The following is a 15,914-nucleotide window of genomic DNA, read 5'->3' as shown; positions in this document are numbered from 1 at the left end:
TCTCACAGTCCAAAAACATGACTGTTAGGTTAATTAATTTATGTTAGGTTAATGTCTCTCTAAATTGCCCTTAGGTGTGAGTCTGTGTTTATTTAAAAAAAAAAAAAAAACACATGTTCTGAGTCCCTGAGATTAATGTATTTTGGGGTGAAATCTGTCAACTCCAGAAGAAAAGCAAAAGACTTTCTGAAGTTGCAGGAAATGAAGACATATGATATGAGACTCTGTGTTTCAGCATGACAAGAAATACCAGAATAAAAAAAAATAAAAATAAATTAAAAAAAAGGACAGTTGGTGATAGTAACTCAAAGAGCAAATACACGGTCATGTACAAAGAAACAGATGCAATCGGCAAATATATAATTGAAAGCTGAATACTATAATTTCCGCAATCTGTAAATAAATAAACTTTGTCAACTGTCCATCTCAGTTTATTTGTTAAGCACCTTTCACAAACAAAATTGCCGCAAAGTGCTGCACAGAAAAGCGATGAAATAACTATTGGAATGAGGCACAGTAGTAGACAGAGAAGGACATAAAACAATGCACATGGATTTAAGCAATAAACAAAAAAACTATTTAAACAAGAACATTTTATTTCTTTTCTTTAAGAGGCAGCTGTGCAGAAGGGCAATTGAATGTTTATCTGAAGGCAGAGCTTCTTCCAGATGTCAGGGATGTGGAGTTGATCCCTGGCGGTATTCTGGGACGTGATGCAGAATCCATCCAGCCGGAGCCAGGAGAGTCATAGCAAACACACACAGGGCAAAGATGGACTGCTGTAAGACAGTCCCAGAGAACATTTCAGCTTCTTTTCTGTATTTTCCTTTTTTACAGAATATTTCATTAAAAAAATGTGTTAGTGGTGATACATGTCACGTGGCATAATTTATTCTGGCACCCAAACCTCTCTGTACAAGAAACCTGAACACCTGTGACTCATCAGCTGATATGACCCCATGCCTCGTTTATATATCGTCTGTCCATGATATGTCTCTCTCCACTCAGGTATTCCTAACCAGGGATGTGCTTTGTAAAAGCACGGCCCAGGGGACAGATCAGTGGATTTATAGTGGCATAAATGCTGGCTGCTATGTTGCAGTCCCATCATTGGATCCCTTTTCAGAGACCAAAGCCTGCAGGATGAATAAAACATCTCCCCCACTCTGCAGAAGAGAGAGCAGTATCCGCTTGACTTCCTCGCATTACAGCCAATAAAGTCACTCAGGAGAGGCACTGGTCTCCTGAAACAGATTTTTTGGACTTTCGAGCACCACGGACCTTAGAAGGTGATTAATTATAACGAGGCAGCAGGTTGGTTCATGTGAAAACCACCACATTCCTGATCACTTTCCTAGTTTTGTTGCAGAACATTATTACAAAGAGAGCATCTCATCCAGATCACACAATCCCACACTTAAAACAATTAATCCCTCCTACCGCTGGGCCAATCTTTTCCTTTGGCGGCTTGCTGTAGACGGTGGACCTTTGGTTTTGCTGGACAGCTTTAATGAAGAGCTGCCCGGTCAGTGTGGGTCTCCTGAAGATCGAAGACATCCTTCTTGCTCCAGCTCACTCAGTTGGTCTGTTTGACTTAAAGGAACCGTTTCTGCACAAATTCCTGCTCACATCCCCCGAGGTGCAGGCAGATAGGATCAACTTTAACGAGTTCCCATCGCTCTTCCTAGGAGGAGTTACTTCCACCAAGAACACTTGTGTAAACATACAGAAAAAGCTATTAAGACAGCGTCATTAGTCCTGTCTGCGTGGCCAAAGATACACATTTAACCAACCAGTAGAAAAACAGTAGCTCAACATGTTAGATTAATGCACTCTTTCACTTTTTCAATTTAGCCTAAATAAACCTAACTGTCAGACAGAATGCACACCATGAGCTTAAAATAACCAGATGGTTTTATTTTTTTTATTGTCCATGTAATCAGTGCTAATCAGACAGAGCTAAAAAAAAAAAAAAGAAAAAAGTGCTAATTGTGTGACGCATCACTTTCGTCACGAGGAAACAACAACATCAATCTGTTAAGAGTGCAGAGCAGACTCTTCCCATTCAGATAAAATCATGCTTGTGTGTCCATCAGGTGCTGCAAATGATGATGCGGTTCATGCTGCGTTTACATTTTGGAAGGCTTTCTCTTGCAGTGTAAACTTGTGTTGACCAGACCCATATGCCTGCACATTACACACTGCACATTACTTTTGATTTTTTTTTATTTCTGCTGCACAATTACCACTCATATATGTAGCTGTAATGTAGCTGTAGGATGTAAAAACATATGGACATTATTAGATTATGCTTTCTATTTCATATTTTTAGGTCTTATTCATGGTCCAAATTCTGGAATCAATAAAGTACACCTTGTTGTATTGTGTCTAAATTAATCTAAGGTGAAAACTAATAGCTCTTCGTTGTTGTTTTCAACAGTAAATAACCACCTACAATCTCCCTCCTATTTTTTCTATATTAGCAGAAATACTGGCTGGATGTATCTATGAGTAGGAGTAAGAGTTAAGCCCATATTAGGTGTATTCTAGCGCCCTCATCAGGTTACAAAAAAAAATATCGACTGGGTCAAAGCATTATTTAAAACATTTTCACGATTTTAAATTGGCATTATGCTCCTTGTATGTGAGGTATATGGTGTAAATCTTCATTTACAATCATGTAAAATCAGCATTTTTTTTTTATACGCATGAACTGTGAACATTGCACTCATTGCACTTTGAGTTGGTGCGATTAGGTGTCAGATTAGATTTGATCTTGCATTTGCATTTACATGCAAATTACATTTTGTGCTCGGGGTAAGTTTTTGGAGATGAGTAATCAGGAAATGTATATATTCATGCATTTCCTGGTTTAAATGTTTAAAGTTATTTCACTGCAACGGTATTTTGTTGCGGAGGGCCTGATATGTTTATCGGTAGTGTGTTTGGTTTAGCTGTATTTATCTACGTATGTATGTGGGAAAAATAATATAATGGCACTTTTAACTTCATAATCAACCGATTTAGTCATAAATCTGAAAAAATGCTAAATATTTAAACACTTTATAACAGCCGGTGGCTACAGATGGATCCATCAACATGCTGAGGCAATGGTTTTGATTTTGAGGTACTTCATCAAAAATAATTCATGCTTCTTTCTGCCCCATTTTGAACATTAAATTAAGCTGCTGTGCAGTGAATAGTGGGAAACCTACGTTTATGTCGTTGTTTCTTTTTTATTTTCCAATCATACTCAAAATAAATGATATAAATTCCATCAAAGTCTGTCTCTGATAAGCAGGTAATATTAGGCCTGCATTATATAAAAAAAAAAAAGCTATGGTGATGTGATGCTAGTAGTTTTGGTCTATGAAGGGATGCATAAAAAATATCTTCGTTTTTCTTCTATTAACTTTTATCGCTAGAGGGGGCTCGCAAATGAAAAATTGCCCAATCCGCTGTGAGTTCTTATGTTCCTCTTTCTGCCAGCGGAGTTGAAGAACTTGTCAAGTTAGCATGGCTATCGCGTTATTTCCGGAGCTTGGAACAAGCACACCAAGACGTGAAGTTAAGAATAAAAACGTATTATCTATATTAAAATTTGATATTAATACACATCAGTTATAGATGTAGCCATAATATCCGGTCCGCGCTCATAGATGGCTGCCGAGTGATCAGCGTTCGCGCATCTTATTTTGAAAATCCCAACCGGAAGTTGCGATTTCACCTCAGCGAGCTTGAACTCAGTGGCTTCGCGATAGGCCGTAAAAAAAAAGCCACCCAACAAGGCGTTGTGTGGAAATACCGAGCCAGAACCGGGACTAAATTAAGCGGCGGTTCTGTTTCAGGCGGAGATAGATGCCGAGAAATCGGGGTTAAAGTCGACGGAAATGGAAACGGTTTCGCCTTTTAACGGTTTCATTCGGTGGCTGACGTCGATCGGAGCGTAATGAGCAGAGTTGGAGAAAGAAGGAGCTGAGCAGCTTTTTTCTCTCTCTCCCCCCCCACCACCACCCCACCTCCCCTCCTTCTCTCTGCTGATCAGACAACTTGGACCGGACTGAACTGCGCTGTGAACCGGAGACGAAAACTATGGACGGGAAACTTCCAGGTAAACGCCACCAGAACGGTCTCAGTTTCAACAGATGTTCCTTCGGCTCCGAGGAAAAGCCCGAAGAGTTAAAGCCACAGATGGCTAAGCTAGCTGCCGAGGAGCTGCCGCTAATTACACCGAGGAGGACCGAGACAGGGGGGTGCTGAACGTGGGCCGGGGGTCTGAACTGGGTCAGGGAGGGTGAGTGGGGGGGGCTCCGGAGGGCTGAGGACGAGTTCAGAGGGAGCGGATAGCAGGGCTGAGGAGGCTAAGGGGGAGAGCTATGGAGGTCAGAGGAGGTCTGAGGAGGACATCCAGTTGTTATCGACAGTTTCCATCAGCAGTAAACGTGTTTTAAATGTCTAACCCAGCTCTGTAACAGCCAGGCTGCCACAGAAGCCCAGCGTTAACTAATCCAGACACATCACTGTTTTTTTTTTTGTTTTGTTTTTTTAATGTTTGTTTTTGTTTTAATGAACGCTGGCCAGAAAGTTGAAATCTGGAACTCGGGATTCTGGGTTTGGAGGCTAGCCTGCATGTTAACATGATGTTTCCCAGACTGTCGTTAACAATCTGCGTCTGGTTCGGTGACAGAATCCGATAGCCACTCGCTGTGGGCTAAATGCACCCGAGAATACATCAGGAATAAGCTACATAAGGAGGACATCAGGGTCTACTTCTCTCACTCTGCTGAGTTCTCCTACTGCTCTCCAATTTGCATTGTTTGCTGTTATTTCAGCTTTTAACTTTATGTTCTCTCTGTTGTTGTTGTTTTTTTTTCTCTTCATAGAAGGTACACCTGGTCTGGCGTTCTGTTTAGCTGTGACATCATCCTAGCCTCGTGAGACAATCCTGATCTCGCGAGCTTTCAAGGTTTCACTCGCAGATCAGTCTGGCTACTCTCCGTTAAAGAAAATTTGGAGCCGTTCACCAAACGAACGTCCAATCAGCGTTGGCTTTGAGGCGGGTTGAGGTGTGACGCAACGAGAAGCGCGACAGTTCAGTCTAAAGAACATGGCGGCTTCAGCCGATGAAACTAGCGTTAGCGTGGCTATCGAGCAAGTTTTATCGGAATTACAGAGTATTTCTCTGCTGAGCTAACGAGCCTTTACCTGCAGCAGCAAGAGTAGCTTGGCTTGTGGTTGTGTTTAGCATGTTGACGAGTACGTCATATGCTTCGTTTATCTGATTGGTTTATTTGGCCCGTCTATCACCAACATAGGCCAATCAGCTAACCAGTATTTTCGCCCCTTCCCAAAATTACTTCAACGGAAGGTTTCCAGATGGATATGCGAAGCAAATCCATCTGGCGGCGTCAGGTTAACATCATCCAGGGGAGGCAGATCATCCGCTATTACCCTATAACATAGAAAGTACTCCTGGGTCAATGTGAGCTTCTGTGCTTTCTGTGTCTCTGCTCTGTCTTCTCTAAGCCCCAGTGGGTCGAGGCAGATGAGCGTTCACACTGATCCTGGTTGTGGTTCTGCTGGAGGTTTTTCCTCCCTGTTAAAGGGGAGTTTTCCTCTCCACTGTCGCTTCATGCATGCTCAGTATGAGGGATTGCTGCAAAGCCATCAACAATGCAGACGACTGTCCACTGTGGCTCTGCGCTCTTTCAGGAGGAGTGAATGCTGCTTGGAGAGACTTGATGCAACCTGCTGGGTTTCCTTAGAGAGGAAACATTCTGACCAACATGTCTGGAGGATTTACAACAGATTAATATGCATAGATTATTTGGTATTTAAAGCACAGATAGAGAAAATAAATGGGTGAAATAATCTGAAATGAGGGCAGTATATAATTTTTACTGTGGTGCAGCATTGAGGCAGAAAGCTATGTAGCACGCTGGTGGTTCTGATGTCGTGAAAGAGTTTGTCTGATGGAAGCAGTTCAGAATGATGATCAGATCAGAGATCTTTTCATACATCGGCTCTGAAGTAGAACCTGGACAGAGGGGTAGGGAACCTCCTCTGACCTTCACTGCTCCTCTGTCTGCCGTACATTAACGAAAGCGATGGCGTCCGTCTCCGTTACTGATCCCGATACATATGTCTGCATACAGTAGCCCCCTTTTTTAAAATGGTTTCTCCGAGCAGCAGCCAAGCCGGTGACATGGCGACGCAGTGAGAAGGAGCCATATGCAGACCCCGATAATCCCGCAGTAATCTGAGAAATTGCGGGGCCGCTCGGCACCTCCTTAATCCGCTCGTCCACGCAGCACCACACCTGCGAGTGTTTTGCTTTTTCCGTCTGTCGTCTGTAAAAATTTTCTCCTCAGCCGACGTTTCGGTTCTTTAGGGTTGCAGAAGTGTAATACAGCGAGAGCTGGAGAGCAAATCTGTTACCTGATTTAAAATGAGATTTTACTGATGCTTTGCAGCAAGGAGGTCCTGGGTTTCTAATCCGGGTTTAGGGTCTCTTTCTATGTGCTTTACTGTTATTCGGTTTTAATTTTCTAATGTTTTTAATCGCGTAAAGCACTTTGCGCTGTCCTAGTACAGAAATGTGCTACACAAATAGATTTACCTTGCGTGGAGTTTGCATGTTCTCCTTGTTCATGTGTTGGTTCTCTCTGGGTACTCCGGCTTCCTCCCGCTGTCTAAAAAAACAAACTTAGGGCTGGACAATATAGAAAAACAGCATATCGATAATATAGAAAATCAGCAATCCTATTGCATCGATATCGATAATTATCAACAAATTCAAAACATATATTTAAAGCGCAGCCTTGGCCATTTTATGCTGTTGCCTATCGACCTATTTTTGGATACAGAGCACACCCTAATGCTGGATTCAAACTCAGCCCTTTATTTAACCAACTGTTTAACAAAACTACAAGTTTTTAAAAAATAAAAAAAAAAGAACGCGTGCTTTCTGAACTCTTTAAAGGGGGCGGAGCTTGGCAACGGAGCGTTCCTGGGTCTGTGTTGTGATTGGTTGGGAGGATATAGTGACTGTAATATTACCCTACATGGCGAGAGTACATAAGGAAGGAAAGCTTTTATTTTATTGAACTTTTTTATTGACCCTTTTTTCTACGTCTATCGATCAATATATATTGTTATTGAATCATTATCCAGCCCTAATCAAACTGTTAGATTATGTGGTATCTCCCAGTTGTGTGCGTTCGTGGTGGTTTGTCCTCTGCGTCTCTCCTCGTTTCCTGATTAGCTAGCTACCAGGTTGCGATCTTCCCGGGGGGGGGGCAGTGCAGTCCATTTCTTTCCATCTCAAAATCCCAAAAAATGTCGATGGAACAATGTTGTTGGTTTTTTTTGGTTTTTTTTGCTTCATGGCCTCCAGAAGTAAATGGGGACCAGCTGACTGCCGACGCTGAAACGGGAAATATGCACAGAAACGCTTCGCATTGTTCGGTTGTTCTCCATGAGAGGACTTTTGTTTTCGTCTCTCGAAATTTTGGGAGTCTTAACGTCTCCGTTTACCGCCTTTTCTGATTCTTTTCCTCTTCGGTGGCTCACCTAGCATGCCCTCTAATCAGCCTGATGGCCTGGTGTGAAACTGATTTAGCTGATGAGCAGAAAGGCTGCTGATCTGGAGCAGTCTGTTGTCCCTGCAGTCCTCCTGGTTGCACGGGGGAACCGTTTGGTCTCCACCTGCAGTCTTCTCATGCGTACGTCGACACATCAGCGCTTTGGAGGTCACTCTTTTGTTAGAAAGTGCCGGTTTTCCACCCACTGCCGCCTCCTGTTTTATGACCCGGCTTCAGATCGTATCGGATATCTCCCGGGTCAAACCGTCTATTATTACGGACCGTTTCGGTGCAGGCGGCTCCGCCGAGCACACGGTGCCCACGTCTCACAGGTCACGTTACAGGTTTAGATGCAGCTGAACTGCTAATTCATCAGAACATGCCAGCTACGCTCCCGACACAAGGTCTTTTTTATTTTATTTTTTTATTTTTTTTTTACGATGAAAGAGCTGCTCCTGAATCAGTAATGTGGATGCGCTTTGTACTTGCTGTGAATTTCTAAGCAAGTTAATTCATCCCCCTTGTCTTTATAATTGGCAAAGAAGTAATAGATAAGAGGAATCTGTGGGGGATTTTTTTCTTCAGATTTCTTTAAAATATATCTTCTGTGGGGAAAGTTTCCATGTGCAAAGGAAGACACTTTGTTCGCGTACAGGAAAGGAAGCTCGTGCACCCGCAGCTTCCATTTTCTCTCGGCGTGATGAGGAACTCCTCATCAATGATTGATCGGGGCCTGCGCGTCGTTTGAATAATGAATCGATCCCCTCCTTAGATCGTGTGTTTTCACGCAGGTCCGATGGCAGGCCTCGTGTTGGTCCTGTGAGCCTTTACAAGTGCGTTTTTCTTCTTTAAAATGAGAAATCGGGCATTGCTGATGCAAGGTGAGCAGCTTGAAAAGGGTGCATGTTCGCAGGGAAGTGGGTGAGGGGGTGCAGGGAGTGTCTCATGTCACCTCTGATTAGGGACGCGTAGTCCAGCTCAGGCTGCGTCTGCAACACTAAACCAGCGCTGTTTGGAGCCAAACACAAGCCAGCGACTTTCTACTGGGCTCTCGTTGTGCAGAAAAAGAGTCTTAAAGTTGCACCGCACAGAAATCAGAGGTAGAGAGGCGATAAACTGGCCTAAATGATGCCGTTGTACTTCCGCTGCTGAAGTTGACTTTGGTTCCTTCTTTTAAATGGGTTAAAGCTGCCTCGCTCTGGGTTGAGCATATTCCTCAGCTGATTGCTCGCCCCGTGTGGTTCGCCGTCCTTCCTACTGTAAACAAACGCCATCTTTTCTTCACGTCCCAAATTTCATTTCCAATTTTGTCTAAATAAGTTCCCTCTGATGACAGAGCAACGTATTGAAGAGAAAAAACAATAATTTGCATGTGTGCGTGCCGGAGGGAGGCAGGAAAACGAGATAAAACAGATCACACTCCAGTTTTCAGTCTTGTTTTGCTGGAGTAAAAACTTGGGAATGCTCATAGATTCACAGGACTTCTTTTTTTTTTAATATATATATATATATATACCAGTTTAAAAGTCCACCTTAGTTAATATTTGACCTCTGTCCTTAAACTGTTTTTTGCTGAGCACCCTGAAAAGCCTCCAAGCACGCTCTCTGCAATCTGCCTTTACAATGTGTTTGTTCTGCACTGACTTCTGGTTTCGCTTTTCTTTGTCACGCTTCACTGTTTTAGGTAATAAAACCAATTTTAATATCAGGCAAACATAATCTGAGTAAACGCAAGCGTTTGTATTCTGTCCACGGCAGCCTTGGTGCTATGTGGAAAAGTAATGTCCACCTAAACCTAATAGCATCCTTTGCAGCAGCAACAACCAGCCAGCACTGGTGATATCAGGCTTTTACGTCGCCGTGGAGGAGTTTTAGCCCTTTTGCAGAATTGTTTTAAAGGAGCAATAAGATATTTACTGTAAAATCAACCTAAATCATTCTTATTTCTCACCTGGGATGGAGGTAGCGTTCCCTATAAACAACCGGTTTGCTTCCTGGTTCCTGAGCCAATCATATAAGAGTTCTTATGGTTCCCAAAACAGAGCGCAGTATTTGATATTTTATCTTGGCTAAAGAGCAGCAGCCTGCTAACATGGAAGCCAGTGAGAACCAGAAATAAAACAGAATACAACATCATAGACCTGTCCTGTGGAGGTAAAAACTCACGACAGCAACACACCGTTTAAAAACGGCACATTAGATTGTGATTAGCAAGCTGTTGTACCGATTTTAGCCCCAAGGCGTCTATTACTTACAGCTCCTTTAACTCCGCTAAATCGAAGGCTGGGTGCTTGACTGGGTGCAGCAACTCAATCGATTTCAAGTCCAGACTTCGACTAGGCCACTCCAAAACTTTCATGTATTTATTTTTTGTTATTTTGAGCCACGCATAGGCGGACTGCATAATGGAAGTGAACTTGATCACAGGCTGTCAGCCGGACATTACCCTTCATTATTTTTGTTTCTTCTCAATCAGTTAGGACAAGCTGTGCTCTTCCTGAGGCAGCAATGTGGCCCATATCTGTCTTTTGCACGGTTGTATGAACGGCTCAATTCCGATCCTTTTACCGGCCCCAAAAGATCAGATTTGTGCCACTTCCACATGTGGTACTAACATATCAGATTTTTTTTTTTCAATCGTCCTCAGTCTGAACGGCCATGTCGCATTTTATCTGTCTGTTACGTCACTATCCTGGCTCTCGCTACACATCTGGTTTTTTTTTTTCTTTTCAAGGTTTTTTTTTTTAAACAAATCTTTATTGAACACTTCTAGAAACAATTACATTCCATTACTTCCTCAAACAGCACGCTGCTCTGTGGTCTCTGTGGTGTTATCTGTGCATGCGGGTCGCTTTGCGGTCTTGAACCATTTAGACAGAAGTATGATGGCGGTCGCATTTAATAGTAATATGAATGGCTACCTAAAAAAAAAACCCGCTTTTTTATGACCTCCTGTAAGGGTCGTCGATGTTCTCTTGCTGTAACTTTGGCAGTGTCCGAAATGAACTTCCTGATTGACCGGTAGATGTAGAAATCAAGCAGCCAAGCATATTTTTTATCAGCCAAAATATAAATTTTGACTCCTGCTAAATATCTCCACATAATCCTGCTACGTAATTAGCCTGAGCTAAACGCTAGCTGTTAGCAAACGGACATGACGTAGTTGCTGTCGTTCTGTGTTGTCGTACGAGTTGACAGCAGAGGAACATAAGGAAGCATCCACCCAAATGATGACTGGAAAACACAACTTATTTGGTACAAACATTTACTCGCCGTGTGGCAGCTAGCCCTCTGTAATTTACTCGCCAAACGGAAATTTTACTCGGATTTGGCATCTGGCGAGTGTTAATTTCGGACCCTGCTGCCTAGGCTGGCCATTGTCCCGTATTTTCATCATTTGTGTTTATTGGTTCTCGCTGTGGCTTCGCACCCTTTTCCAGGACAATAGATTAAGCTTCTTTAGATTTGGTCAGATTACACTGTTAAAACAGGACTTTTTCTCTAGCTAAAAGATAGGTAGCTAGATGTATATTTATTTAGTTCTGGTCAGAAGTTTACATCCACTCATCATTGGACACAACGGGTTTCTAACAGGACAACGGCTATATTTGAGTCTGTACAGATAGAAGAAAATCCACCATGAAGTCAAACTTGTGAACTTTTTTATTTAATTTTTTTATTGGTAAGGAGAGACACAGTAAACATAGATCATTATATAAAAAATTAATCTGAAGCCTCTACCGTAGTGCTTATAGCCATAGCTAATTCGCAACACTTGTCCCCTGAAGGGCTGGTAACAGTTAAAATAAATGAACAATAAAAACAATTACAATAAATGCAATAAGAAATGCCCAGAAACCAGTTGGCGTTAATAAAATCGTTGTAATAAAATAAAAAAATCCACTCAAGATCAAAGGAGCGCACGCATCAAATAAACTCACTTCACCCACATTGCTGCTGCTGTGTTAAAAAGTCTAGTCAGAGTCTTAATATTTAATTGGTTCCTTTCACAGAAAACATTTTTAGCAAAAAAGATGTTTTACCAAATTGAACTTTACGGTCTCCACAGGCAGCATTTCTTGTTCATCTGGTTTCCAGTCTGTTAACAAATAGTGGCTTAGGTGCAACATTTAAAAAAACAACTTTATGTGGCTGAATATAACAAAAATTTAAGATTTTATGTTTACTTAAAATGTAACAGTGATGGAGTCGGAAGGGCTTTTTATTTAAAACCTTTAAGGCCCAATTATAAAGCCTTTCAATGATATATTGGCTGGTGTGAGACCAGAAAGCAGTGCAGGAGGACGGATGAGACACGATCATTGTATTCAAGATAGACCTGAGCACATTCACATGTCGGACAATTCCTGATGATTCGCTCTAATCTTTGCTTTTCTTATGAAACTTTTAATGACGTAGCTGAGAATCTAATATTACTCCTAAATATCGTTTCTTTTTTTTCTTTTTTTTTTTACCTGTTCAATGAGTTCTCTGTTCATTTCAATGTTTAAATTGTTTGTTGACTGGATTCTCTTTACAGAAAAACGCATAGATCTGGTTTTCTTTAAGTTTAATGTTAAAGAGGATTTCTTTAACCAATCGGTAGGCCTGTCACGATAATACATTTTCCTGAACAATACATTTATTTAAAAAAATTATAATGATAAATCATAATATTGTCATCTGGGAACTGTTTCTGTTATAATGTCAATAACACAAGTATATTCTCTAGAAATACCGTCTCAGATCAAACGGTTGGCCGCTGTCATTTGGCTTAAAATAAAAAAAACTCCCACAATCCAGAGGTCGTGTTCGGCTTTGACACCAATTCATTGTTTTCTTTTCAAACTAGCGTTTCTCTGGCTCTCCCTGACGAGGCTCTCATTCTAAACTTTGAGCGTAAACCTACCAGACACAAGATTTAACTCCTCATAAACCGAGGAAACGAGAAGGAAGGCGCGAGCAGACACCGATGCATCGCACTGAAACCGTTTATTATCCCGTCACAGAGAGAGGAGACGGAAACACAAGGGGGGAAATAAAAAAGAAAACACGCCGAGGCAAATTATCAAGCTTATGTGATTAAAATTTACCGTGCGATTAATTGATTTATTGATTATCTTTACCAATCAAGACACTTTTTTCAATACTTTTGGTCAATGTGCTGCTAATGGCTGCAGGGGTTTTACCGGGCACATAAACCACAAGCTTTGTCTGACTTTTTCTAATTACTTGATAATTACATATATATCATTGCAGTTGTCTGTGCCACCCTCGAGAAAGAGAAGCAGTTAAAAAAATCACGGAAAGCCAAAAATGAATCTTAACATTCATGCAGGTGATGAATAGATGGAAACTTTAGCTGTTTGGTAACAACTGTTGAGTGTTGCTCAAGATAGTCTGTTTTTTATTTCACTTTTTTTTTATCTGTCTTTATTCTGCTCGCACATAGATTTAGGTTAACAGCATCCTTAACCTCCTGCAGTATAAAGCTGCTTTTATGCAAGGCTTTATCAAAGGTGACGTCTGTTTGCCGTCGAAGACTAAATATTGGCAGCATCCATGAGCCCTTGTTTCGTTTGTTGCATCACCGTCGGTGCGGCTCTGGTGAACTAAATCGTGTCGGCGCACACCAGACGTTGGTTGCACTAAAACGGCTTCCATTAAATATTAACCTAAGATCTGGCTGCGGCGTCTCTTTAGCCATTAAAACGGCTCCGAAAAGGGGATCTGCATCATTCAGGCCTACAGATGCTGAAATTACGTAAACGGCCACGATAGGGCAGAGGGCTGTTGTATGTCCGTTTTTGTTTTAACGGGGAAGCCACGCCACAGCTGCATTAGATTTGTAGCCGACTGGCAATCAGCTTCCTGAGGGGAGGAAGAGGAAGTCTCTGCTGAAGATTACAGATAAAAGCCTGAGCACGGCGGTCTTGGAAGGAAAACTTCCCGAAGCGAAACCTCAGAGCAGTTTTTTTATCCACGACGGGCCTGCAGGATGGCTGTGATTGATCGCCGCAGTTTTCTGATGCCCTCACTGTTTGACTCTAAATGTCTCTCTGTTTTCTTTTCACCCCCCGTCCTCCTCCGGGGCTCAGCAGCCGGGGCCCGGGGCTGTGAGGAGGCTTCAGAAGATCCACGCCTGACCCGAAGCTGAGGACTGAGCATGATGACTCGGCGCCAGGGGGAACCCCCAAATAACAAGTGAAGAGACGTAAGGATGGGGGCCAATGGATCCAGCTATCCACACTCCTGCTCCTCGCGTGTAGGGGGGAATACACAGGCGCAGCAGACCTTTATAGGTAAGTCCATTGAGGCTAGGTCCACAGGACGGGTTCGGGGGGGGCTTAGGGTAATTGGAACTTTTCGATCTCTATTAGGGAAGAAAAAAGGTTTATCCTGTACCCATGCACCATCATCCCACGTTAAACTATGTCACATCTACTGTAGGTTTAAAAAACAGATTTATTTTTTTTCCCCCACTCTGCATAATTAACCTGTATGTTTATCTATCTTTTCTACAAATGCACACTAATGGGGCTCCGCCATGCACTTACTCGCACTTTAGATTAGATTAACCTGCTTCCATGGCAACTGATGGTGCAGGAGGTGAATAATTTTGTGCATAAGAGCTCTTGAACTGGGCTGTTGACTCATAGAGCTGAGGCGGGCGCGTTAGGAGGCGCTCCCCTGTGCTTTTTGTCTGCCGTTTGGCCTCCTTTGAAGCATAGTCGGAGGCAGGCAAGCGAGGAAAAAAAATAAAAAAAATAAAAAAGTAATTTCAGATCTCATTGACCAAAATGACATCACAAGAGGTGTTTTTATTACTTTAGACCTTGCGGGCTCCCAGTATGTTTCTGCGACCTTAAGACAGCCACGTTACAGTTAGCTGTGTGAAATCTGCCGTTCGAAATGTGACTGTTTTATTTATTTTAAAGGTACACAGCGATGATATACGCTTATAAAAAAGACCAAAAACTGTTTAATCATGATAAAATAATGTTATGTACACCAAGCCTACATCCTGATAATGCTTTGATGGCCCTTTTGTGGATAAATAGCCCCAGCACCAGGCGCGTTTAGCAGATATAAACAGATGTGGCGCCATCTAGCGGCAGTATCACAGAACTGTCACAATGCCTGTTTGTTTGCTTAATTAATTAATTAATTAATTAATTAAACGGTATTAAATAATTCCGGACCGAGCCTGACCCTCTGTAATGCCTCGCAGTAAAGCAGCAGCTCGGCCTGATCAAAGACCAACATTATTAATTAGATAAACCAATCTACAGCAACTTTTAGAGCCTCATATCAGAACATTTACTCACGTCAGTCAACTCTACGGTCATATCTGAGCCTCGGCAGGTTTAGTGTCCTCGTCAGTGAACACCGACGTTCAGACTGTATTCCCAGAGACATTCCTGGCTTTTCCCTCTGGGAATCATTTATTCTGCGTTTTTTTCCCCCCACTGGATCTTGAACCTTTCTTTATTGTTTCGCTGGGAGATGCTAATAGCCGTTAGCCGCTCTGTCTGATGCCGTGACTGCAGCTGTTTTATTTGGAGAAGTGAACCGTTGGACAGTTTGTTTTTGTTTTGTTTTTTTTTATAGGAAGAGGAAGAGATTTCTTTCTGTGGAGTTGTGACGTGCGTCAGTTTCAGTTTCTAAATGAGCCGAGTCCCAAGTTTCCGGGCACTTTTTCGTTAGGAGAGCCAAATGATCTCCGTTGGCTGTGGGTGTCCCTCAAAGCTCTGGAGCCACTCGGTCGATCTGAACCCGGCCACAGATGATTCAGAGTCGCAGTGATTACTATGTGGGTCACACTGATGGATGCTGACAGGAGGATCTCCTTGGCACAGCCTCGTCTGACGTGCCCAGGCTGTCTCAAGCCAAACATGACTGCCGTTTAGTGGTCTAAATCTGTGAGAGGACTGGCGTTTATAAAGGAGCGGCCAGTTCTAACCAGGGCTTTAAACCGGTTCAAGGAACGAAAACGAAAACCGGGAACTTTTTGTATTTTACAGGGAACAGAAATTAAACCGGAAACGTTATTATTTTTTATGTTCTGTAACTGGAACACTTATTTAAAAATATTGGTAACCGGTTAATACCGGTTTTATTTCGTTCCTCATAGTTTTCGTTGCCTAATTAACTAAAAAAAAAAAGTAATTATTTTCCTGCGCATGTTTAACTTGACTTCCGCCAGATATATGTCGCTCCGCCTAGCTTCACTCACATCCATCTGGGACATCTCCCATAGAAAGTGAACCAATTTTATTGTCTGGCCAATCAGGACGCAGGGCTGGAGTTTCCTAGATGTGATGTAGTGGA

The 15,914-nt window shown here is 42.4% G+C and overlaps 1 protein-coding gene and 1 long non-coding RNA gene across 3 annotated transcripts in view; one reads left to right on the top strand and one right to left on the bottom strand.

Annotated features, from left to right (window-relative positions):
- Positions 1 to 413: 413 nt before the first annotated feature.
- On the bottom strand, positions 414 to 1,712 carry LOC105919421. The gene is made up of 2 exons (XR_001165301.3): positions 1,441 to 1,712; positions 414 to 779 (listed from the first exon to the last, which is right to left on the bottom strand). It is a non-coding gene; the product is annotated as an uncharacterized LOC105919421 (long non-coding RNA).
- A 2,018-nt stretch (positions 1,713 to 3,730) lies between these two features.
- The window catches only part of btbd7 (BTB (POZ) domain containing 7), a 40,580-nt gene continuing 28,396 nt past the window's right edge, over positions 3,731 to 15,914 (top strand). The window contains exons 1-2 of one of the 2 annotated variants that reach the window (XM_012854732.3): positions 3,731 to 4,111; positions 13,685 to 13,885. In XM_012854732.3, coding sequence (XP_012710186.2) covers positions 13,804 to 13,885 — 82 coding nt within the window. In that variant the 5' untranslated portion in view covers positions 3,731 to 4,111; positions 13,685 to 13,803. Of the gene's footprint in view, positions 4,112 to 13,681; positions 13,886 to 15,914 lie in introns of both variants that reach the window. The other variant, XM_012854733.3, reaches the window with a different exon arrangement.

This window comes from Fundulus heteroclitus, chromosome 19, assembly GCF_011125445.2.
Source record: "Fundulus heteroclitus isolate FHET01 chromosome 19, MU-UCD_Fhet_4.1, whole genome shotgun sequence".
NCBI lineage: Eukaryota > Metazoa > Chordata > Actinopteri > Cyprinodontiformes > Fundulidae > Fundulus > Fundulus heteroclitus.
Note: the sequence above shows the minus strand (reverse complement) of the source record. Positions and strands in the feature narration are given on the sequence as shown.